The sequence below is a fragment of the Lemur catta genome, chromosome 7 (genome assembly GCF_020740605.2).
Source record: "Lemur catta isolate mLemCat1 chromosome 7, mLemCat1.pri, whole genome shotgun sequence".
NCBI lineage: Eukaryota > Metazoa > Chordata > Mammalia > Primates > Lemuridae > Lemur > Lemur catta.
In genome coordinates, this window is record NC_059134.1 from 64334769 (window position 1) to 64361955 (window position 27187).

The 27187-nt window shown below is 34.2% G+C and overlaps 1 protein-coding gene across 3 annotated transcripts in view; it reads right to left on the bottom strand.

Moving 5' to 3' along the window:
• The window catches only part of STK33 (serine/threonine kinase 33), a 129310-nt gene that overhangs the window by 15647 nt on the left and 86476 nt on the right, over positions 1 to 27187 (bottom strand). For 2 of the 3 annotated variants that reach the window (XM_045557460.1, XM_045557458.1), the window contains 7 exons: positions 24898 to 25002; positions 19802 to 19940; positions 17502 to 17590; positions 15585 to 15669; positions 11210 to 11285; positions 7550 to 7662; positions 6793 to 6878 (listed from right to left, as the gene is read on the bottom strand). In XM_045557460.1, the coding sequence (XP_045413416.1) occupies positions 6793 to 6878; positions 7550 to 7662; positions 11210 to 11285; positions 15585 to 15669; positions 17502 to 17590; positions 19802 to 19940; positions 24898 to 25002 (693 nt within the window). The remainder of the gene's footprint in view (positions 1 to 6792; positions 6879 to 7549; positions 7663 to 11209; positions 11286 to 15584; positions 15670 to 17501; positions 17591 to 19801; positions 19941 to 24897; positions 25003 to 27187) is intronic. The other variant, XM_045557459.1, reaches the window with a different exon arrangement.

A 27187-nucleotide genomic window follows, 5' to 3' on the forward strand; every position in this document is an offset into this window, starting at 1 on the left:
AGAAAGGAGCTTTCTAGGGGGATAGAAAATGTTCTGTATGTTGTTCTTGGTGGTGGTTATACAAATGCATACAAATATAAAAAGCCACCAGTCTATACATTTAAAAGCTGTATATTTAACAGTAAGTAAATTTTATTTTCATAAAACTATAATTTAAAATAACATTTCATGACTTTGTAGATATTATATACAATCATTTTTACTGCTGTATAATATTCTGTTGTTAGATTATATCACAATTTATTCATTCTCTAATCAAAGGGCATTTGGGTTGATTATGGCTTTTTGCTCTTCTTATATACTCCTACAAACATTATTGTATCTGCCTTCTGGTATATATGTGTAAGAATTCCTTTTATTTATATTCTTAGGAGTGAAATTTCTTGGCTGTAGAGTATGAGAATGGTTAACATTACAAGATAATGCCAGGTCCTTTTCCCAAAATAGTTGTACCAATTAATATTCTCACAAGCAATGATTAAGAAATACTTTTTATTCACATATTTTCTAATACCTGGTATTGTCAAACTTTTTTTTTTTTGGTTTCCTTCATTGAAGTCTTCATTTGTGTTTCCCTGATTACTATAGAAATTGAACATCTTGTCACATATTCATTAGCCAGATGTGTGAAATATCTGGTTCTGTCTTTGCCTATTTTGTACTAGGTTGTTTGTATTTGTCTTCTTTGTACTGATTTGTAAGAGTTACCTAAATTTCTTGATATTAATCCTTTGTTGGTAATTCACCTTACAAAAGACTTTTCCCAGTTTATAACCTGTCAACTTTCCCTAAGGTGGTATGTTATAAACGGAAGTTCTTAAGATTAATATAGTCAAGTTAGTCCATCATTTCCTTTATTTAGTGCCTTTGGTATCTTATTTATGAAATCCTTTCCTACACACCCTAAGGTGCAAAAGATATTCACCTATATCTTTTACTAAATGTTTCAAAATTTGGTTTTTAATATAAGCTCTTGATTCCTTTGGAGTTGATTTTTGTCTATGGTGTAAAATAGAAATTTAATTTCACTTTTTCCATATGGATAACAATTTATTTCAGCTCCTTTTATTGAGCAATACCTCCTTTTCTCACTGATATTCCATATGACCACTGTCATAAAAGTTCCAGATATACATGGATATGTTTCTGTACCCTCTATTTTATTCTATTTGACAATTATCATACTGTGTGAATTAACATAGCTGCATAAATCTTAATATCTGGTAAATCAAGACATTCAGAAATGTCTTGGATATTTTTGACCTTTCACCTTTCCACATAAATTTTATGGCCAGGAAAGCTTGTGGAATTTTGATTGGATCTGCACTGAACATACATTAATATGGGAAAAATTAATTTTTATATTATATCTCCTGGGTCCTGGCCCATGATTATGGTATATGTTTCTTTACATTTAAGGCTTCTTCAATGTTTCTCAATCAAATTTTAAAACTTTTCCCCAAAGAAGTCTTACAAATCTTGCATTTATTCCTAGATAGTCTATAATCTTTGTTACTATTTTACATTGTCTTCATTTTTATTGCATTTTCTGTTGTTGGTTGCTAGTGAATAGAGATGGAATTGACTTTTGTATATTAATCTTAAATCCAGCTACCTTTCTCAGTAAATAAATAAATTCTAACAATTCATTTGTAGATTACTGTAAATAAGTTTTATTTCTGCTTTCCAATTCTCACATCTTTAATTTCTTTTCCTTGTCTTAAGTTGACTAAGATCGACAATGTTGGGGAAAAAAGTATTGAAAGCTGACTTCCTTGACTACTCTTTATTTTAAAGGACATGCTTCTCACATTTCCTATTCAGAATGATATTTGCTGTACCATTTATCAGGTTAAAGAAGTTTCCTTTTATTCATAATTAAATTACCAATACATGTTGTGTCTTATTACAAATGTCTTCTCTGAAGTGATCATATGCTTTTTTCCCCTATAATGTGTTAATCTGGGGATTTGTATTTATAGAATATTTCTGAAATTAAATCATGAAAACTCATCTTGGTCATTGTGTATCATCTGTTTATACACATAGTTGAATCCAACTTGCTAAAAGTTTGTTTATGGCTTTATTAATATATCTATATTAGAAAGTGAAATGGATAGCTTTCTTTTCTTGTAATGTTTTGGACTGGTTTTGTTATACTATAGTATACAGAGTATACTCTTAGAATAAATTAGGAAACATTTCTTCTTTTGAGGAGTAGGAGAATAGTTAAAAGTTTAAGATGAATGTTTGGTATAATTCATCTGTAAAATTATCTGGGCCTGGTGTTTTCCTTTTGGAAGACTTTAAACTACTGCTTCAATTTCTTTAATGATTACAAGACAATTCAAGTTTTCTATTTATTCTTAAGACAGTTTGTGTAACTACATTTTTCTAGGGAAAATATTTTCTAGGAAAAGAAATTTTGTTCATTTTGAATACGTTTTCAGATTTATCAGTACATAGTTGTTGGTAGCATTCTCTTCTTAATCTTTACCCTTTAATCTCTGCCTTATTTGTCACTGGTATTCCCTCTTCCATATGTAATATTATTTTTGTGTTCTCTATTTCTTTTTTGATTAATTTTGCCAAAGATTTATCTATTTTGTTGGTCTTTTCAAAAAACCAAATGTGCCAGGCTGATCCTTGTGTCCTCCATAGAACATGGTAATTATTCAATAAACATTTGTTGAATTGTTGAGTATATATCAATAATTGAATATTGAATAAATCCCCAAGTGTCCTGACTAATGAGATTTTCCTAGCATAATTTTTAGTAAAAAGCTTCACTAAACAGGGACTCAAGAGCATATTCATATACATAATTCAGAATTTAAGAGTAACTATATACAGTAAAATAAAGGTAAGAGTCTTAACATGTTTAAGACAAAAAAATACAGAAGGAAAAAAATAACAGCCAACAGTCAGGCATCAGAAAATTTCCACCCTCTTATGTAGAGTGTGTACGTTAAGGCTAAAGGTCAAAAGCTAATGACCATAACCTGAATAACAATACATAAGTTAATGAACAAGGGCCTGTTCACACATTAGGAAAGACTGTTCTGAAATTAGATCCTACACGTTGATTACAAGTGCCTTTGCAAAGTGTGACTATAAAGCAGAGTATAGGCTGTAACTTGTGGTAAATTATTCAAGGGGAGGGAATGTGTTTATTCATCTTTGTAGCTCTATAGTGCCTGATGGATTAAAATCAAAAGATACTTGCTAAAATCAATATAGACATTTAAATGACTGTTATCTCATTTAAAATTACAAGATTGATGCACTTTAACAATGATTTCTTTCATTTCGAAGAGCATACAATTGTTCTTCACTACCACTGGAATGAAGTTAAAACTCTTTAATCTGGGATTTAAGTCCACTTACAATTTCCTTTTCTTTTTTAGTATCACAATTTTCTTTTCTTTTCTAGTCTCATTTCCCACTTCTTTCTTTCAAGCCTCTTATCTGCCAGTCAAATTAAACTTTCTGATTTCACATTTGCTTGCCTCCATACCTCTGGTCATTTGGCAATTTTTTTATGTCATTTATCATTTTCTTCCTTGCATTGTATCTTACATAGAAAAACACTACTTGTTTTCCTTATTAGATTGTAAGTTTCTCACTCCAGAGATGATGTCTTATATGTCTTTAACTATATTTTATTACCTATCACAGGGCCTGGCCCATGGTAGGCACACTACACACAAAGCATGTTGAAGGAATTACTTAATGTATGAATAATACAAATAAAGCTTGAAACTATGAACTACCTTTTGACAAGTCACAAAAGAAAAATGCTTTCCTTAATTTATTGCAGTGGTTTTTAAATATAAATGGGCATAAGAAATACCTGGGAAACATGTTAAAAATGTAAATTCTTGGTGTTAGTTCTTACCAGGGGACTTGAACGAATATCAAGAGGCCGCTGCAGTTATCTAATAAGAAGCAAATATAATATCTCCTGAACCACAGTTGACAGTAAAGAGGAAAAAACGAAAACATGAATATAAGAGAATAATAGGCACACTCCTGGCCATGGGAGACATCACCAAATTCTTCCTTTGCAGGAAAGTCAATTTTTGGCTGTTTTTTCTTACATCCAACCTTTGGCTTTTGAAATCAGGATGGCAATACATATGTGTTTATCTGAAATTCCACTCACTTCAGTGTATATAGAGAAATAATCATTCTTTTTCTCAGAATATTTTTCAGATATTTATCATATTTCAAAATGTACAATACATAGACTAAACTACAGAAACATTTTATCCAAAAAAGCTCTTTGGAAAAAAAATGTTACTATGTGTTAGGTCAGCAGCAAGGCACTGAGAGAACTATCATGTTTTCTTTAGATTATTTCAAATAAAGGATATGAATTATAGGAAGTAAAACTTCAAGTGGTTAAGAAGAAAAGAGTTTTTGCATTTCAGAAGTTTGTAAAATGCCAGTATTCTAAATTTCATACAGTGAACTCCTCAGGATGGTCTGCTATAGTACACAATATCTGTCACTTCTCTATCCATTTGGCAAAGACTTCAGAGACAAATGTTATAGAGGCTCAAAAATGGAGACTTCTAGAAAAATGACCAAAGCCAGAAATAAAGTTGTACTAATTAGAAAACAAATAATTAAATGGCCAAACCCGAATGTGGTGTGATGCTGAAAAGAGATAAATTTCTAAGGCACACCATCTGTTTTACAGTTTTTTATTTTGCTGTATTACACATCTACTCAGTACAGCTTTGCAATGATCTAGCTGCTAACTCATTTGCACAATTACTTTAGGCCAGAAATAATTATTGTACAGAATCCTTTGAGAGATCAACACATTCATAGAAGAGGGCAGTCATAATCCATTCTTGAGTAAAGAATATTTTTTAGCCCTTAAAGAAAAAAAGTGTTATTCAAAGAAATGATTAGAAATTACCAACAGAAAATTAGAGAATTTAAAAGGAGAGTGATACCACTATGTATTTACTGTATCTAAACTTATCTTGACTTTTCTAACTATTGTACTGCCTAAAGGCATGTTGCTGGGGCCTCTTTTCTCTATGTGTATTTTCCTCCTAATTCATCCCTTCAGTCCAATGGCTTTACGTGGAATCTATATACTCAAGATTCTCAAATTTATATTTCCAGCTCAGGCTTCTCCAGTTCCAGATTCACATATTCAATTACCTATTTGATATCTACATGTGGATATCACATAGACAGTTAAAACTTATCATATCTAATACAGAACTCTTGATTAACCATCCCTGCCCCAGAAAAGAAATCTATTTCTCCTATAGTCTTCCATATCTCACTGATAAATGGCACCACCATCCAACCAGTTGTTAGAGAAAAATCTAGATGTCATCCTTGATTCCTCCCTTATTTTGGGACACCATGTATTATCTCACAGCTACTTTTCTTAATCTCTATTGGTACCACCCTATTCAACCACTATCATCTCACAACAATACTACTTCAGTATCTATCTAACTCCCTATTTCTGGCCATTTCCTACCCAACAGCCAGAGTGATCTTTAAAGAATATAATCATATATTAATTTACATTTCAATTAATCAATTTCATGTAATTATATCATGTATCCCCAGTACCTAACACAGTGTCTAGCAAATAACAGATCTACAATTTTTTTCAAAGATGAATACACCTCAGTAATATTCCCATGTGCTCTAGTAATCACCAATCTCAGTTCTCAGACATTTTCTGAGATAACTACAGACATATTCATTTACTGCATCATTCACTCATTCACCAATTGTTTATTGAGTTTTGTATGAATTGGGATTAGGTTCAGCTACATATTTTAGAGTGTTTTAAAGATGACAGAAGTTGTTTCCTGCTCACATAAAAAATTCTGGAGGTAGGCAGTAAAAGGTTGGCAGGGCAGCTCTGACCCTGACTCCTTGCACCTTGTTGCTCCGCCATCCCCAGTTTATGGATTCCACTTTATGGTCTAAGGTGGCTATTCAAACTGCAGCCATCACATCTGCATACAGCCATCAGGAAAGAGAAAGGGCATGGGGAATGCCATACCCTCTCCATCTGAGGATGCTTCCCAGAAATGGCATCCACTTCCACTTACATCTCATTGACCATCGTGATCACTAGCAAAGATGACTAACGAGTAAAGTTTTTAACTGTATAGCAATGTTTCCAACTAAAAATCAGGATCCTTATTACCACAGAAGAAAGAGAGAATAAATATTGAGAGGTAGGTAGCAGCCTCTTTCAAAGTTCCTATTGTGACCAGGTAATGTTCTGGGGGCAGGGATACAAAGAGCAGTAGGACACAGGGTCTATTCTTGAGGCATTTAGTCAAATGGTAGAAAGCAATATGTAAATAACTACTTAAAATTTCAAACCAAGTAAGAGCCACTGTTTGGAGACCTTGGCTTTTCTGAGTCTCCAAAGATTTCCTGCATCCGAAGAGTTGAAAGAGAGTTGAGAGGTTCCAGTGCTTTATATCACTAAACCATACAGACTGCTTCAATGGTCCACAGCTTTAATAATGGACATTTCTTGGCTCTGTTCTATTGGACATACCTTCATGAAGCAAAAGATCGTTTAAACCTCTATAAATATATATAAACAACTGTGGTAACAGTTTGAAAATGCCCATTTCAGAAATGTGTCAAGACTCAATTTTTTTAACTTGTCAGAATATGAAACTAATTGACTGTTTTAAGAAGACTGTGTACAGAACTACAAGGCAAAATGAAAAGACACGAACAATGGTAGTGCGTCAGAAAGAAAGGGGAAAAAATACTGTAACTTACTGTTAACCACTGGTTGTCTAGTAGTTCCTTAGCTGTGATTCTGTGAGCAGGATCTACTTTCAAAAGTTGTTTCAAAACACTTTTAGCTGCAAATAATCACTACAATTAATATCATACATTTTCCAATTTACTTAGGATTAGGTCTGTATAACATGAAGGAAAGATGCCAAGTATACAGTAAATACCGCCAGTATAAATGCCTAATAAATAAAGTTTAAAGCCTAACATGAAGTTTTATTGCCTGGTTTACCTAGTTAATGGTCATGGTAAAAATTAGCTAGATGATCAGTAAATTTGCTCCTTAATTTTTACTATATATTTTCTGTTTTTTGGAAGCTTTGACTATGAACAATCATAGTGAAGATATCACTGTTTCCCCAAGTAAACAGTATTTACTTCCACATGTAAATTTAATGACTAAACAAACATTTGAATTATCAGCCAACATTCTTTTTTTTTTTATTTCAGCTTATCATGGGGGCACAAAAGTTCAAGTTATATACATTGCCCATGTCCCGCCCATCCCCCCGAGTCAGAGCTTCAAGCATGTCCATTCCCCAGACAGTGCGCATTGCACTCATCATGTAGCTATACCCCCCATCCCCTCCCCCCACCCCCCACCTCAGTCCGAAACCCAGTTGGTGTTATTCCCAAATGTGCACTTAGGTGATGATCAGGGAAACCAATTTGCTGGTGAGTACATGTCAGCCAACATTCTTATATTAGCTTTGGTAAATAATAACAAGTCTATGCTTACCACTATCACTTATAGAATCCCAGACTGGATTTTCAAAACGTAGTTCTCCTTTTCTTATTAACTCAAAAAGCTTATCTTCTGAGCTTGCCAAAAAGGGTGGTTCTCCACATAATCTACAACAAAGGCAACCACTTTGTTTAATTTTTTAAAAAAATAACAAAATAAGGCTATTAAAAATTAAGTTTCCACAGGACTTGGAAGTAGTGGTGCTTCACATTTAAGGAAGGATAGGAAGAGATGAATACCTCCTTGAATGTGGAAATGGAAACAATAGGGTTTTCTAAGATCAGTGCTAGGCTCTTGTCTCAACATTGAGAGAAAGTACCTGGTAGAGGAAGTATACATGTATACATTGAAACCTCTGGATTTGCAGATTACCCAAAGCTCTTCCAGGTGGGGAAACGCTAAGCTTAACTGGGGTTAAAATACAGGAAAGTGAGTTTAAGTGTACAATAATAGTGGTAGCTAATAGAGGAGATATACTTTGGTGTGAGCAAGGGTAAGGTAATGCTTTAAGGTATATAATGCAAAGTGGACTTAAGGAAAAATGCAATGAGTTATCAGTCTAATGACAGTTACCAGAGTCTAATGACCATGTAATCATTACAGAGGCAACTCTATATGTCTATTCTTCAATCCTTAATATTATATTTTCTACTTTACTATTGAAAGAATAAAATGGCATAATTCCATTAGACTTCTTAAATTGCAAGTCTATTCTGTACATAATATAATAAATCTCTAAGTTTTTTAATAGTTATATTTTTACTGCTTTTCTTTAGTTACATTTTTCTTTAAGTTCTCTAAAAATCTGGCTCAGGAACATTTGCTGAGTAAGTCAAAATTTGATAAACATTGTTCATGATAATAATGATGATGATCCCTTTCCCAGGGAAAAGTGCTTTCATCCTAATAGTTTATCAAACTAGGCTGTACAACAGAGTTTTTCATTTACCAACAGGTTCTTGTTAAGAGATTAGCATTTATCAAATTGTTCTGCAAATTCTTATTTTAATACTTTTTATTTCTCTAGCTCATTCCTTCTCTCCCTCATCTTACTTGCCTTGCTATTGTTTAGTTTTAAAATGAAACTTTAAAAAAAGCAATAGAAAATGAAAAGGCCAGAAACATGGCCTTATGGGCAATTACTATCTATTATAACAAGTAAAGGCCAGAAAAAGCCCAGTTCATTGAGCCTGTTATCAACCAGTGATGTGCACATCCACCAATTTCTTAGCTGTTCCTACGTTGCCTGACTAGCATGCAACTATAGCTTAAGGGCTACATTTTAAAAATTCCACTTTTTTCTGTCCTTTGCAATTTTACTTACGCAAAAACGTATCTAATGGTTGGTCAATCAGCAGCATATGAAATTTTATGACAGCAATTTTCTGCACATCCAGAAAAGGGAATCCAAGACATGAAAAATGTCTCTTAAGTTCTTCCTTTTATTTTCTGTTGCATTCATAGGAATCAAAATAGCAGAGGACAGTAACCATAAAGAATATTTATTTATGTTGATTTCACCTTTAGAAAGTATGCTATCATTGTCCAATTAAGTAGAAATGAATCAGAGGTAACGGATAAACAAGAAAATAACACCCCTGGAGAAGGTATGTTTGTGCTCTTGGTGGAGGAAATTATCTGTAACACCACTGGGTTCAGACAGATTAATGAATAGACATTGATTAGCTAAGTAAGAGTCTACTATAACGAAAAGAAGACACCATTATGATGATATGCAGCCATGTTCTGTGAAAGAAAAATCAAAATTATATATTTAAGAAATATTTTTTAAGATATGTAATACATTCACCTCCCTTAACACCAAAATCAAACTAAGAAGGCAGCAAACACCACACAAATGTGTAATATTAGGTTATACATATTATGTTTGACTTGTGTTGTCTAGAAAGTCTTGAGAGTACAAAAGACTAATTTAAAATAGTTATATTTTAATTAAAGACTAAGGCTCAGAGTTTTTGCACTATGATTCTAATCAGCAGAAAACAACGATCAAAAACTTTATGAATACATTTGTACTTTGTTTAATCTAAGCAATGATGTATGTTGACCAGCTAAGCTACAGCTACAATCACATCATCCAATTTCTACTGTCTATGTATTCCATTTCACAGAACTGTGAAAATGTAACTACTGTGATGTCAATATTTAGAAATGATCTGGAAGAGGTAGTACATAGTGAAATCTTCAATATGGCCATAAAACTTATGTTGCATCAACATAAAAATGTTCATATTCACCAAGAGGCAGAACAATGGTTGCTAACTTTTCAGAACACCCCTCAGACAATTCACTTTAATTCAATTTAACAAATATATTGAGCACTGAATATGTGCCTACTACTGTACCAGATACCAGGAATATAAAGAGGAATAATTTAAAATTTCTGTCTTTCATGGAATTTTGAATAAGAAAAACAGATACAATATATGTATGATAATATTACAATATTATAATCTAGTTTTAAAAAGCATTGTGAGAACACATAAAAGTGAACAATTAATTCCATCAAATTTACATATGCACAAACCTTCCTATTTTATTATTTTTTCTTTCAACATTACTGTTTTGCATACATTTTTATATGTGGCCTTAAAATCCTCTATGGAGTGTGGGAAAGTATACACATGATACATGTAGTAACTCTGCTGGGAGGATAGGGTAGGAGCAGAGAGGATTATAGGAAAGAAACAGAAGACACACACACCCCAGAGACATGAAACACAGGGTGTGTCTGAATAATGGAGAGTGGCCTAGAATGGCCACAGCGTGGGGTAGGTGCACAGGAACACACATCCAGACTGAGACTGGAAAGGCATGCTGGAGTCACGTCATGAAAGACTTGCTATGCCATGCCATGCCAGGATGCTCAGATATTCTTCTGTAGCAAAAAATAATTATCAGAGGTTTTTAATCAGGAAAATAGTATGATCAGATTTGTGACTTAGAAGGAAAACCCTGACAGCAGCATAAAGGGCAAACTGGGGAGGGTGACCAGAGGCAGGGAGAACAGTCAGTAAGACCCTGTAATATTCTTGAAAATGGATCATAAGGAAAAATGATACAGGTGAAGAGAAATCAAAGAATAGGTGAGGATACTTCAAAGTAAAAATGAACAAGACATGGGATTTCACTGAATCTTGAGAGTGAGAGAGAAGGAAGAATAAGAATAACTGAGGTTTTTGGTGGCATTAAGAGAACAGGGAACTGCAGAATAGTCCCTAGATCCTGAATGAACTTCCACTGCCCACTCCCCACTTACACCCTGTTTGTATGGGTAGATCTAGTACTAGGTTGCAGTACCTCTCTGTACACGGTGGGTTGTAAGTCTGGTTTGTGGCAAGGGATCAGGAAGGTATTAAAGACAGTTTTTCATTTTGCTCAGATCGCATAGTGCATTGTTGCATTTATAGATCAATGAACAGTAAAACTGAAAGTTATAAATTTATAGTATTAAAGAAAAACCTAAGGGACGTACCTGACAACTAATAAGAGAGATTTTAGAATGACTTCCCAATTGGTTTTTAAATCACTTTTTAAAAAAATATATTATTTAGTTTTAATTTAAAATATTTATCGTTCTACTGTTAGAAACTATCCATTCATTTTAAACTGTACATTTAGCAGGCTACTTACAAAATGTACATTATGACACCTATGCTCCAAATGTCACACTGCTGGCTATAGTCATGGGCATTGATAACTTCAGGGGCTGCCAAACAAGCAGAAATAAAATAATATTAATAATACAATAAATGACTTTTAAATGCTTAAACACAAAGCATGAAAAGTGTGCTGATATGTTGTAATTTATTCCCCCACAGGGAAAAAAGAACCAATAGCAGATGTTAAATGAATAATGTATAGGCCTTAACAACTGATGTCACTGTACCTTCACTCCTATCATTTAGCCTTTAATGGAACAATAGCATAAACTAGAAAACTGAATGTACTACTCTTTATTCTTTTGAAATTATTAAGAAATGATTTTGCACAGATTGTGTAGTTATAGTAGAAGACAACAATATCTCAGTCCTTTCCTACAATAAAATTGAATATATGCCTTAAGTGCATGTAATATAAAGCAAGTCCAATATGTGGAAATCCTGATTCACAGAAAAACTAAGATAAATGGTTATAAATCACTTTAGTAAAAGAATAATAATAATATCACAGCACCCCTATGACAGAATATGAATTATTTTCCACATTATTAAATGAGAAAACCAAGACAAAAAGAGAGCTCCTAATAAGACTGGATCAAAAAGCCAATCAGTTGCAGGATATGGACTAAGATCCAGGCAGTCATGACTCCCCAGTTCTGTGCTCCTTGCTTTACAAAGGTGTTCACGATAGGGCTCCTTTAAAAAACTTTCTCAAAGAAGCACATTTTTTTTTTTACTATAATGTAGCACATTTTTTAACAATCATATATTTTTTGTAATGGCTGGTTTTTCAAAAAGTCACAAATGATATTGCAGGAATATGTCTATTGTAGCTCTACAGCTAGGGATCAAATATCTTTCTTCAAAGAAAACAGTTATAATTATAAACATAAAATATATGTATATATTTCAATAGGACTTTAAAATTTACAAGTGTTTTTTGTAGATTATTTGTATAAATTATGCTAAGAATTCTGTGAGATGAATATGTAGGCACTTGACCCCCTTAGCCAATGAAGAAACTAAGGTTCAGATACATATTAAGTGACTTGCCTAAAGTTTCACAGCTACACAGCTCCTCCCATATAAAAGATACGCTTTTATTTCAGAAAACAGTTTTAGTGTCCTCCACCTACACACACACACACACACACACACACACACACACACACACCCTGCCCTTTTATAATAATGACTAAAAGTAAATGGAATTTCATTTCTTCTTTTTTCCACTGTCTATTGATAAAAGGAATGAAAAAGCAACCAAAAGAGGTCAAAAGATAAACAGAAGAAAGAATGAGAAAAGACTAAATTACAGATAACTAACAAACTGAGTAATTAGTCTCCAAATGATTGAAAATTAACTAATATTTTCCTTTAAGCAACTATTAAATACTTATATTCTTTAACTCTACTTAAAATCTTTGAAAATTTAATCATTAAAGTTCCAGCTGTTCTACGGCTATGTGTCCATGACAAGGGCAAATTCCGTGATTAGATTCAGTGAAGGATCTCCATATGGGTGCATCACACAGCAGAGGCCAGGAATTTCTGGTCTTCACTCTTTCAGAGTCATCTTAATTACCAGGGGCATTTCTACTTGCACTGTCATCACAGCTCTCACAGGAAGGCAGAGGCCAGAGTAACTGCCAAGGAGCTATTTAGGAAGTCAGCAAAGCTCCGCAAACCATCTGTCTTTTCTCTTGTTCTCTCACTTGCTATCAGTGTAGACAACTAATAAGCAGGTATAAAACTCAGGGTGCTTGAATATATTTTCCCCATGTAACTACAGACCAGATGTCTTTTGCCACCAGAGGGATATGAACAGAATCCAAATAAGATAAAACAGTTTCAAAACTTTATGCATCAAGTAGGTAAAAAGGCAATGAACTAGATATACTCCTTAGCAATAAAGATGAATAAACATGGATTAGTCTCAAAATCATTATGTGAAACAGAAGAAGACTGACACGAAAGAGTGGGTACTGTATGATTCAATTTATGTAAACTTCTAGATAAGCAAAACTGAACTGTGGTAATAGAAATCACCAGCGGTTACTGGGATCTCAGTGGGGGTTGACTACAAGGGACACAAAGGAACTTTCCAGGCTAATAGAAATACTCTGTATCTTGATTGTAGTGGAGGTTACACAAATGTATGCATTTGTCAAAACTCGAACTTTATACTTAAAATTTGTGCATTTTATTGTATGTAAATTATATTTCTTTAAACTAGGGCATTTTGAATCTACTAAAGTTCAAAAAAATGTGTCAAAGCCCCATCTTGGTGAATGACTTTAATAACACTCTCTCTCTCTTAGAGAGCAACAGAAGTAGCAAGCAAAAATAAACTAACAATATGGAAAATCTGAATCACAAAGGTATCACATTTGATTCAATAAGCACACACACAAATTTTTAGGCTCAACAAATCATGTATATACACTTTTGAAATATCCAGTACAACATTTACAAAACTGATCTTGTGTTCAATCACAAAGAATATTCCTAAAAGTTGAAAACCTTTAAGATACAATTGTCTACTACAATGAAGAAAACCAGACAGAAAAACTAAAAAGCTAGGTGCATTCACATGAGCAACAAATACATCCCAAATATCTGGAAAAATTCTAAAAGCACTTCTAAATAATTCTTGGATTAGAGAAGGAAACTAAAATTATAGTATATTACAAGATAAATCATTAGAATACTATATGGCAAAAGAAATAGTCAAAGAAGTATTCAGAGGAAAATACACAGCCTTAAATGCACTTATTAGAAAATAAGAAGACTGAAAATAAATAAGCATTCAAATTAGGAAGTTAAACAATAAACCAAAATAAAGCAGAAAGAAGGAATTCGGAAAGATAAAAGCAGAAATTAATGAAAAAGCAATCCAAATAATAGTAGATATAAGCTAGTTCCTATAAAGCCCAAGAAACTGTCCTAACCACTAACAAATTTGGTCAAGAAAAAAAATCAGCATTATTACAAGAGTCAAAATTGAGCACTGAGTGTCAGGTACTGTGCTAAGCACTTTACATATATTCTCTCATTTAATTCTCATGTCAACCTGATAAGAAAGATATCATTTTAATCCTCAATACTTCCTATCCCCCTCCCTGTTTTATTTTTTGTCCTTAGCACTTCTCTCTAAAATACTAGATTTTTTAATCTTGTTTAGTGTTTGCACCAAATAGAACAGTGAACATAAGAATTTTAAGCTCCATGGAGATAAAACATTCTTATGTTTTGTTCACTGTTCTATTTGCAATACACCTAGAAGAATGTCTGACACAAAGCAGATCCTCAATAAATAATTTTTTTTTTTTTAGAGATGGGGTCTTGCTATGTTGCCCAGGCTGGTCTTGAACTCCTGGCCTCAAGTGATCCTCTTGCCTCAGCCTCCCAACGTGCTAGGATTACAGGTATGAGCCACCATGTCTGGCTTATTTTTCCAAAAAATATTTTACAAATGGGTGACATTATTCCTATTATACAAATGTAGAAACTGTGAAAAAACAAATAATAAATGCAGAATTGGCTGGGCATGAGCAATACATAGAATAGATGACAGATACATGCTACAACAGGAATGTATCTCAAAAACATTACACTAAGTGAAAGTAAGCCAGACAAAAAAGATTACATGTTGGATGATTCCATTTATATGAAATGTCCAGAAAAAGCAAATCTAGAGAGAACTGGCCCAACAAAGGGCAAATTTAGAGAGAAAAAAAGGCAACTCTAGAGAGATTATTAGCTACCTGGGGCTGGGACGGGAATGAAATTGAGTACAAATGGACATGAGGGAACTTTCCACAATCTAGTGTTAAAACTGGATTGTGATGATGGTTACACAACCCTGTGAATGTAGGAAAAATCATTGTATTGTACATCTTTTATGGTATTTAAATTAAACTTTGATAAAGCTGTTAAAAATCACATTTAGAAAAATAGCAAATGTTGCTTTACAAAATATATTAATCAGTACTCTTTAGGAAAATCTGATGACATTGAAATTGGATAAAAAATACAAAAAAGCAAAACACACATGATTTTAGCATTAGTAAACAAAAACAATAATTGAGTTTGGGGTATGATTACCTGAGGTATAAGCAACTTTAAGAAGAGCCTAGAGAAGTAACAAAAATTACAAAAATCTTTAAAGGTAGGGACTATGAGTAAAATGCTAAAACAATTAAAATTATTTGACCTAAGAAAAAAATTAGCTCAACCAACGGCCATTAAGTTATGATGGCAAAATCAAATTGTTCAAGTTGTAATTCATATTAGTTGCTCTACTTTTTTACACATAAAAAATCATTTTAAGTCTATGAATTTACCCATGTAGATAGGAGTCCCACAAGTGGTCTGCAGCATGCCTTCACTCCTACCTTGCTTCTTCACTGCTAAGCCAAAATCGGTCACCTAGGAGAAGAAATTCAGCGTAGTCACCTGTTTTCCTGCCCCAGAGCTCACCATTCTGAAGACAGGACTTTTACTACACTGCACTTACATTGAATTCAGGGGTTCTTGGGGGTGGGAGGACTTTATGTGCATTATTAATAAGAACCTTGCTTTTCCCTTTCCACCCATATGCCTATAGCAGAAGAAACTTGGTAAAGAGAAGCTTGCTTTCTGAAAGCTTGAGAGAACACCCATGATTTGATTGTTCATGCCTTCTAATTAAATTCACCAGTTCAACATAGGAAGTTGTATCTTGAAAGAAGGCATTTAACTTTTTTTCAGATAAAGAAGTTTTTAAAAAAATAGTTATCTCATTGTAAAATACATTCTGGCCTTAGTATATTTATTATCTGTTTTCCCAATAATCAAGTTATGTTCCAGTTTAAAGCACTTTTATAAATGCAAATCATTATCCTTGTCAGTACTCACTGAAATTCCCCTTTTAAAAAATTATTTGTAATTGGTAAATGCTATCTTTTCTTTACTATTATTTCCTTTGTGTTTCTAGAGCATACTAATTAAAACAATTACTACACTATTAAAAACTATGAGAAGCAAATTAACAGGGAAAATCCACAACAACACAGTATTAACTACAAATACACTGGAGACCTGCTGCTGCAACTATAGTCTTTCTGCTCAGTTCTAAATCTTGGTCATTAAACGTTTGGTTATTAAATATTCAGTTTGTACCCTTGGAATTATCTCCCAAGTTGGAACACCCTTGGACTAAAAGCAGAAAAACAGGCACATTTATTGATCATACAACCAAATATAGGCTCTTGGTCCATGAATATCGACTACAAAGTTTTCAGTGCCTTATGGAGTAAGAAAATGTTTCTATTAACATGTGATATCACTATTTTTCTAAACAGATGAATCAAGAATCAATTTCTCCAGGAGTTTACATAAATATCCCACTTGGAGTATATGATACATATCTTTCTCTACAGAAAATCTATACAGACATACAAAATACACAAAAGGTTTCACAATCCAATTTAATTCTTTGGAGAGCATCTATGTCTTCATTCACCAAATATTAATTGAGCACAGGTACCAGGCGACTAAGATATACATAATTCCTGCCCTCATGGAGTTTACAATGGGACTATTCAAGAACATTTACTTGGGTAAACGAACAATGCTTTTAAACCTATTTATACTTATATAGGGATTTAACTTCTGCAACAGAGCAAGTTATTCACAGACAACATTTTATTCCTAAATTAATTCATTCATGTATTTTGAAAGCAGCCACTATTAAAGTGCTAAATAATAAATAATGTATCCTATCATTTGACATTAAAAAACACTTAATTTGAATAAAATCTTCAAGAATAAACACTTGGTACATTAATTGTGCCTAGGACATAAATATTAATACCTAGGAAAATTTTCAATGAGAAACACAGACTTTAGAATTAACTTTGTATCAAAAGCACAGCCAAAGTGTGTTTTTTTCCTAAATCTGTAACACATTTACATCAAATTACCAGGCATAATTTTGAAATTAATTAGAATTCAGAGCATCTGTTTGCTTGCTATTAACTAATGATTTAGAACTATCCAAATGAATATGTACTTTAAAAAACACATTCAATAGAACCACTTAACTTGTAAAATTATTCTTCTCAGTTACAACCTCTTTGTGAAATTTTTACTTTTTATCACAAGCCACTTATTTTCTGGCTGCTCAAAAGCTACCAAAATGTATCTAACAAGATATACTTTGCCACTTTGCTATCAAACTGTTTATAGGAAAATAAGAACCATCATTTCTAATATCTTACCTTTATGTTTAAGTTTAATTCATTGTTATCATCAATAAAGCTGCTTTTAACCATTATGTTTTCCAGTTTTAGATCTCTATGTACAATATCTACCAAGAAAATAAACAACAAATCAAATGAAATGAATGATGAAAAAATAATTAGAGGGCGCACAAATAGAAAAAAATGAATATATTTAACAAATTAATATCCACTGTTGGAAAATTCGAGGAGGGATAAAAGGATAATTCTGCCCTGTTCTATCACATTTATAAACCTCTTTCTCCACATTTCTAACCATAAGGAGCCATTTCCTCTGACTCCTTCATCTCTACCCATTCCCCTGCTACTCCAACTGGCTGCTCTTCAAGATGAGTGGCCTGGTGAGTGTGAAGGAAGATCCTATCCAAGCTTTGGTATTTTCCCAGGAAGAGAAAGATAATCTTAGTCACAAACCGGCAAGGTTTCCCACATACTTAGGTCTTCAAATAGAGGATTACTTCTTTACTTCTATGCATATGTTACCGTCAACATAAACATTTTAACAAACTGATACTTGGCTATGTACATACAAACTATACTTATTTCAGTGTATTTTTCTACATCAACACAAATTTTCCTACTCTTTATATGCTAAGATAAAAACCAACCAAACAAAAGCCCCTGAGACACAAAATCTCCAGTTGAACATGTCAGAGCTCAGGTAAGATTTTTATACACATGCAAATATAATCATGTACCAAACATTTCCTTTACAAATAACTAATTCAGTTCATATCCATAGCAATCATTTCACTAGACTTAAAAAGTTATAGATACAATTGCTAGAAAAATATAGTTGAATGAGCCCTGGATTGGAAATTACACCTAATCATTTATAGTTCCCTTACACAATTCCCAGGCTTTCTTTTCAGAATTTTTATTGCTCGTCTTATCTCTTCTTACATAAATACCACACAGTTTTAAATAATATATCTTTATGTTTTGATTTTTGGCAAGGCAAGTCTCTCTGCTGTCTCCATTGTTCTTTTTTTTTTTTCATTGTTGTCTTAGCTATTCTCACCCACTTTAGAATAATCTTATCAAGTTTCATGAAAAATGTTGTTAAGATTTTGTTTGGAATTATTGACATTAGCCTAATATTAAGCCCTTGCAAATTTTTTCCCTCTGCCTAGAAAGCCTGCCCATTTTTTTCTGACTTTGTATTCTTCCGATCAAATATTGCTTCCCCTGTGAATTCTTTCCTGACTTTCCCAACCAAATGAGGCACTTATACTCCTATGCCCCTTGTACTTTATATGGCTTTCCATTAGAGATATTATCATGTTCAATTACATTTTTTTTCCATACTCAATCTCCCACCATCCTGAATTCCTTGAGGGGCAGGAGCCTTGTCTTTTAATTTTTATTACTCTAGGACCAATCACAATGCAGTAGATGCTCAGGAAATATCTGCTGAATAAACCACTGGGTTCCAGTACCAGCTCTGCCACACCAAACCATGCCACTGCACCTCTCTGGAACAAAGTTTTTTCTCATCTGTAAAATGAGAAGGTTCTAAAGTCACATGTTAGCCAAACCAACCTTGAAGGAAAAAAAGAGAGGAGCCTGAGGAAAAGCAGCAGCAGTAATACCAATAAACCAATTAGAATAAGCAGAATATTTTAAATGTGATTTTTAAAGTACTGTGAAAATACTCTGTATAATAGTATAATGGTGGATAAATGTCATTATATATTTGTCAAAACCCATAGAGTGTACAACACCAAGAGTGAATCCTAATGTAAACTATAGTGATGTATCAATGCAGCTTCATCAATCGTAACAAATAACACCACTCTAGTGGTGGGTTTTGATAGTGGGAGAGATTTGATGTGCAGTAGCAGGGGGTATATGGAAAACCTCTGTATGTCTGGCTCAATTGTGCTGTGAGCCTGAAACAGCTCTAAAAATAAAATCTAAAAAGACCAAAAAACCCTAGAACATATAGATTTTTATGTTATTATTAATATATAGTGTTTCAGAAATTTCATCTTTATCATTGATTTGTCTACTTTTGATGATATTAGCTGCTTTTTAAATTATTGAATAAAAATGTTCATAATTTCAGCCTTGTCCATGTACAATGTATTGTATACCTGCATTGTTTCTAATTAAAATATGTTTACAAAAAAGTTTACAAGGAAAATTTTTAAAATTAAAAATTAAATCTTCTGTTAGCAGGTGTTATTTACGTGACTATGAATCCAGAATACAATTATCCTTAAACAAAAGTGATATCTGCATTCATGGAGTCAATGAGTTGAATGATCTTTTCTTACCATTACTGTGAAGATATGCTATAGCTGATGCAAGACTTTGAATGATCCACCTTGTCTCATTCTCTGAGAAATGTCCTTTCCTATTCAGAATTTCTTTGAGTTCTCCATCCTCACAAAGCTCCAACACAAGGTACATTTTCTGACATTACATATTTAAAAGAGAGAGAGAAAGTGCAAATTATATACCTGGGAATCTTTAAAATGTTATATATTGCATATATAATCATAATCTCAACTTATTCATTTAAAAATATTTGTTATCTATTATGTAGAAGATACTGTAGTGGATACTGGAGAAACAAAGAAGAATAAGACATAGGCTTTTTTTCTTTTTCTTTGAGACAGGGTCTCACTTCTGTTGCCCAGGCTAGAGTGCAGTGGCATCATCATAGCTCACTGCAACCTACAACTCCTATGCTCAAGTGATACTCCTGCCACAGCCTCTGGAGTAATGTGTGCCACCATGCTCAGCTAATTTTTCTAGATTTTTGTAGAGATAGGGTCTCTGCATATTGCTCAGGCTGGTCTCAAACTCCTGGCCTCAAGTGAACCTCCTACCTTGGATTTCCAAAGTACTAGGATTACAGGCATGAGCCACTATGCCCAGCCAAGACATATTTACCCTCAAGAAGCTCACAGATAGTTATACAGTATCATGTGATAAGCACTAATGGCCCAAAATGCCATGGGGTTACAGAGGAGGGGCAGCTTCTACCTAAAGAATGCTTGCTGAGGAGCAACATTAAAGCCAGGTCTGGATCTGAATAGGAATTTATGGGTAGAAATGTGGGAGAGCGCATGGTATTTGCAAAGACTCCAAACCTTGAAATAGCACTGGCTGTTAAAAGAATAACAGGTATCTCAGCGTTAACAGCATTGGGAACTTGGTAAGGTAGAGAAGAGTAGAGTGGTGAGAGGTTAGGCTAAAAAGAACAGGTTGATGCCATGTTTTAAAGAGTCTTGGATATCATGCTAAGGGGTATGGATTTTTCCCGTTTGCAATAAGAAGCCACTGAAGATTTTTAAGCTGGTGTCTGGAGCGGGAGGTGTATGTTATTACCCATTGTGCATTTCTAAATGAACACTCTAGCAATAATGCAAAACAGGGCTCAGCAAACTTCTTCTATAAAGGCTAGACCCAGTGGAAAATATTACTGGCTTTGCAGGCCATACAGTTTCCTTCACAACTACTCTACTGCTATAGCATGAAAGCAGCCATAAACAACACAACAAAACTTTATTTATAGACTCTGAAATTTGAGTTTCATATAATTTTCACATATCATGAAATATTACTCATTTACAGTTTTTGCAACCACTTAAAAATGTAAAAACCTTAGCTTATGGGCCACACAAAAACAGGTAGCAGGCCAGATTTGGCTCGCAGGCTGTAATATGTTGATCTCTGTTTATAGAGGATGGATGTGAGGCATAGAATAGAGACAAGAAGGGGGTAAGGAAAAAGATGTAAAAAATACCTACAAGGAAGAAACAGTGAGACTCAGTGACTAATTGGGTGTGAGTGGTAAGAAGTCACGGACGAAATGCCTCCTGCATATATGCTGTTTCTGTTGAGGCATATTATTAATAAGATCACTTTAAGTATTCCAACAGTCAAATCATCTATTGAGTCAAAAAGATTCACAGTCAACTAAAACACAAGTCTTTTTCACACATCTTGCTATTCAAACACAGAGTACCCTCCACATCTCCATTCTAACCTACTCTGCTAGGCGCTTTTGTTGTTTTTAAGATTTTGGGATCTGATTCTGTCCCTATAAGCACTGCTAATGTAACTTGTGTGTTCAATCAGTAAGCATGAAAACAGGAAGGGAAAGTTAACACCCATTCTTTCTAAAGCCACAATTCTGATTCACTGAACTTCAGGCTGCTTTAGAATTTCAAAAGGAACTGCAAAGTCTAATACATAAATAAGCTTTTGAACTGGACCATATTTTTCCCATTGACAGCACTGTACAGACCACTGGTGCATGAAATGATAAGAGAACTATTTGAAAGGAAAAGTTACATTAGCAGTACTTACAATATAAGTTGATGTCCACTTTAAATATGAAAGTTGGTCAAAATTATATCTATAAAAGTTACAAAACAAGTCTTTTTATGATTCTTAGAAATAATTGTGTAGACCTGGAGAACATTTAGACTCACAAGAAACCATAGCATAATCAGCCTGGATGATCAGTACCATGGCAAAACCAATCAGCCAGCAATTTGCCTTAATCCTTAAGATGGCTTCAATAGAAGGTCTATATTTTCATGAGTGCTTATGGGGCAGAGGGGACAGATCTGATCTACATGAATCAAGGGCTAAGCCATACATTAAAAACAAACGAAAAAATGGGTGACAGTTTCTTTTGCTTTTGAACTATTTTAGATTTAGAGTCCCACTAATGCCCATAATGCAGCAGCAGAGTCCAGACTTACTGTCCCACCTGAAACGACTTAAGAACTGGACGAAATATATTTTTTAAAAAAACAATTTTTAGACACTAAACATCAGGCAGCATAGGGTAGTGATACCTGAGAGAGAAGAAACACATGATTATCCTAGCTCACTATCTAGAAAGATTTCCAGACAACAGAACAGGGAGGGAGAATCCAAACAGAGCTCAGCAATTCCATAAATTGAGGAGGTAGACCTGGGAGTCCAGGAAGGCCAAGAGAACTAAAGTTCACAGGACAGAGTATCAAAGAGGAGAAGGCTGTACAGAAAGAAAGCTCCTCAAGTCTTCAGCAGAGTACTAACCAGCACATGTGTATGGGAAAATACCCAAAGCTGGGTAAAGAACCACACAAAAAGAGAAGATGGAATAATCACTGGCTCTTATACACAGCCAGGAACAGTCTGTGTTCCCATTAGCCAGGTGGAAAACCTTGTGATTCACCAGACACTGGGGAGAATACTCAGAAGGGTCGTACCTCAGAAGTAGGGAAAAATTAGTCCTAGACTAGCTTGCTCTGGTGCCACCTGACAAAGGGCAAGCTTCAAAAGTATCAAACTTTCAAAGTGACTCAACTATAGCCTAGAATAAAACTCAAGAACAGTTATAAGAATATAAAAACATCTAGCATAGGCTGGGCACGGTAGCTCACGCCTGTAATCCTAGCACTCTGGGAGGCCGAGGTGGGTGGATTGCTCGAGGTCAGGAGTTCAAGACCAGCCTCAGCAAGAGCGAGACCCCATCTTTACTAAAAATAGAAAGAAATTATCTGGCCAACTAAAATATATATATAGAAAAAATTATCCGGGCATGGTGGCGCATGCCTGTAGTCCCAGCTACTTGGGAGGCTGAGGCAGTAGGATCGCTTAAGCCCAGGAGTTTGAGGTTGCTGTGAGGTAGGCTGACGCCACGGCACTCACTCTAGCCCGGGCAGCGAGACTCTGTCTCAAAAAAAAAAAAAAAACATCTAGCATGCAACAAGGTAAAATCACAATGCCTGATATCCAATCAAAAATAAACAGGCATACAAAGAAGAAAACTATAACTCATAATGAAGAAAAAAATCAATCACACCTGACCTGGAGATGACACACATGATAAAATTAGTAGAAAAGGACATTAAAATAGTTATTATAACTATATTCAAGAAGAATGAGGAAAGATTCAGCATGTTAAGTAGACACATGGAATATATATATGTGTGTGTATATATATATATATGTTTTTAAGCCAAATCAAATTTCTACCAGAAGAGATTAGCGACATATACAAAGCTACAGAAAAAGAGATTATGGAATCCCAAGACATAGCAATAGAAACTATACAAAATGAAACAAGGAGAGAAAAACAAAGACTGAAAAAACGAATAGAGCATCAGTAAACTGCAGACAATATTAAGCAATCTAACTTGGAGTTCCCAAAGGGGGACAGGGGAAGGCAAAAAAAAAAAAATTGAGCAAAGAGTACCCATAAGTTTCCTAAATTTGATGAAAACCAGAAACTCACAGAACCATGAATCCCAAGCACAAGAAACATGGAGAAAACTATACCAAGGCACATCATAATCAAATTGCTTAAAATTGGTGATAAAGAACAAAACTATTCAAGAAGATTTGGGGTTAAAGGAAATCACAATCTCTAAGACTGAAAAGGGTAGAGAAGACTTTTGGCATCATTACCATATATTGCTAATGGATAAAGGAAGGATAACTTGTCTTTGTTACCAAGCACTCCTAATGAATCAAACGTAATGTGTACACCAAATTGACTATTACTACCTTAGAAACTGGCAAAGGAAACGAAGAATAGTAGCTAACATTTAATGAGGCAGATGCTTTATATTCATTGTCTCATTTAATCCTTCAACAACCAAATGAGGTTGACACTATTATTAAACCCATTTTATAGAGGAGGAAACTGAGGTATAAAGAAGTTGAGTAACTTTTGTATGGTTTCATAACTAATCAGTGGTGGAGTCAGGATTCAAATGCATAGGCAATCTGATCCCAGAGTCCACATGCCCAACTACTACGCTATTCTGTTTCCAAAAAGAGAAACACTCAAGCCCATAGTACTAAGCAATCTGGAGACATAATGTCAAATAATCCAGGCTTCTGAACAACTCTAAATGAAAATTATAAGACATTTAAAAAGAAGAATGATAACATCTAAGAGAAGAATAAGACAAAACACATGGGTAAGACATAGATGATCAAATATCTTCTACACACTGTCATGCCAAATATATCCATGCCAATTTGATTATGAAGCTAACCTTGCCAAATTATGACAATATTCCAGTAGACTCTACTGGAGAAACTAAGGACTAGAGCAAAAGCAAAGCCACCTCTAAGAGAGCTCTAATCACTATTTGGCTATGTGTGAAGTTGTTTTAATTTTAATTATTTGTTGTCAACATGCCACCAAGAACATACTCCTGAAGACATCAATCTAATCATCAGACACCTAATTACACAAACAATAATAAAATTTCTCCAGAATGTTCCCATCAATCTCCAATGACAGACTCATGCCAAGGACATGAGCAACTGCCCCAAAGGGATTACTTCAGAATAAAATAATATTCATTTTGTAATAACAACTTTCAAAATGCAGCACGTAATAGAGCTTTACCTTTGGTGTCTCAAATATTTGTTCCAGGTGTATGATGTGTTCATGTTTTACACTTTTTAGGATGTTCACCTCCCGTTCAAGTAACTTCACAGCAGAGCTTCCTGCCTTAATCAATGAAGAAACACAGATTTCACACATGAAAGTCACTCTGACATTCCTCAAATATAAGTTAGTTAACTTTTATTTTTTCTTACTTTTTTTAGAAGTTTCTGTTTCAAATGATATCATGCTATTTATTCCCAATGATCAGAATAAATTAATTATGCCCCTCTCTCCTTTGTCTAACTTAAGTTATATACAATGTGGCCTCGAGCCACATCTGTTTCTTGGACTGTTTCTATAACTTAGCTACAACATGGTATCTGTCCTCTCATAAAATTATTCTGATTTTTAATGTGCTTTTTGATATTTCCTTTAAAATTATGTTGATCCTTTGATATTAGCATAACAAAAACAAAATCTGCTTCTAGAGACATCAATTGGAGAAAATAAAAACAAAATGTTTTCCTTTTGTTTTGTTGTCTTATTTTGATTTATATATAAATTATATATATATTTGAAATAGACAATGATATTCTACACTCAGCTCTGCATCATGTCACTTCCTGGTCCCCCTGGTTAACTGCAAGACAGAGAGAGAGAGAGAAAGACAGGAAGAGAGAGAGACAGGAAGAGAGAGAGGTTGGCCTTCAGCCAACCTAACCCCAACTTTATCTCCTAACATCTAACATTTACCATACAGACAGCAAACGGTAAAGTCAGTAACACTCTAGGGAGCACAAGGACTTCATTCCAGGTGTAGGTAATTGATTGTCTATGATGTCATCTATGAAACTGTGAAGGGCTTTCTCCACCCTTACCATTAGCACCACCCCCTAATCATTACCCCTTTTGATATTGAAATTACCATTATTTGAGGATAAGCGTTGTCCTAATTTATGGGTCTTATTTCTGCATAAAAAAAATCCCTGAAAGGGATAACAAAGGTCCTATTTCTCCACACATACCCCCACCCAGTTTGAGCAAGTATATGATGGTTCTTAAAAGAACCATTCTTAATAGGCAAACTGTACCTAGTTCAGATTTTACCTAGGGTCATTCCAGCTTCCAATTGCCTTTGCTCTTTAACCTTTAGCATCTCAGGAGTGAGCTGCCCACCCTCTATGCCCCTTCCATGTAGGATGAAAGTCACATTTAAAGGTTAACCTAGAGAGTCAAGAGAAATGGTGACTGTAAGGAGTGAATTCTTATCTAGACTAGATGTGGAAATTTCTCCTAATAGTTCTCCACAATTTCTCCTAACATCCATCTCAATTCTGTTTCTCCTCCTTCCCCAAATGGCTTAATCTGTATAGAGTGTAATAATACATAGTTCAATTCATATATTGACCATATAATTTTATTTTACTATCTTAGTGTCCTATAAACTCTCAACAATATGTGCTTGAAAGAGTGTTCATTCCTAAAGTTGCAAGCAGGCATCCTGTTTATATAACCCTAAAACCAAACCCCAAACCCTACCTAACACCAAAGGAGCAAAGGAAATAACATCCTGGGTAGCACTTGGGATGCTACTCAGAGTTCTAAAGAATTCTAGAAAGGTTCTTAATCCCTTTATTAAGACTAATATTAATATGATACCTCACTAAACTTTAGGGAGAAATGGTATGTAATTTGATACAGTTTGATTTAAAGAATACATAAAAACCTACTATTTCATTTTATAGATGTAACATTTATCATCACAAATCCAAGGGGAAGATACCACAATGTTATTGTTTTGTTTTTTCCCAGGCACAGAAATGAAAAAAGTTGATGAAATTATCAGGTGTAAAGTCTGAGGTTTTAGACTCTACCTTAAAGAGAAGCCTAGTCATTCTCTACTCCAAGAGGAAGAGGAATACAATGGATATAAGTAAACAGTATAGTAGCAGACAGTGGAAAAAGTGGTTCAAGCTGAAAGAGCAGGTAGGATGAATAAACAGAGAGCTAACAGCAAGTAAATGAAAAGAGAGGATCGGAGAAAAGTATATCAGAACAACATCAGGAGAGAGTAACGAGACGGACGTACTTGTAGCTAAGACTTCGAGCCCATAGCCCTAAGCCTGCACATACTGAGAACTGGCCTTTACCTTCAGCTCACTCTGGTAAAATTTACCTACATTTGGTTATAATGGTTATGTTAACACTTTCATGTGCTTTTCCCAGACAGCACTTGCTTACTTGAGTTCAAGAACTAGTCTCTTCCCAGGAGGCTAGAGAAATGCCCACACTTCTCCAGGGGATCAGC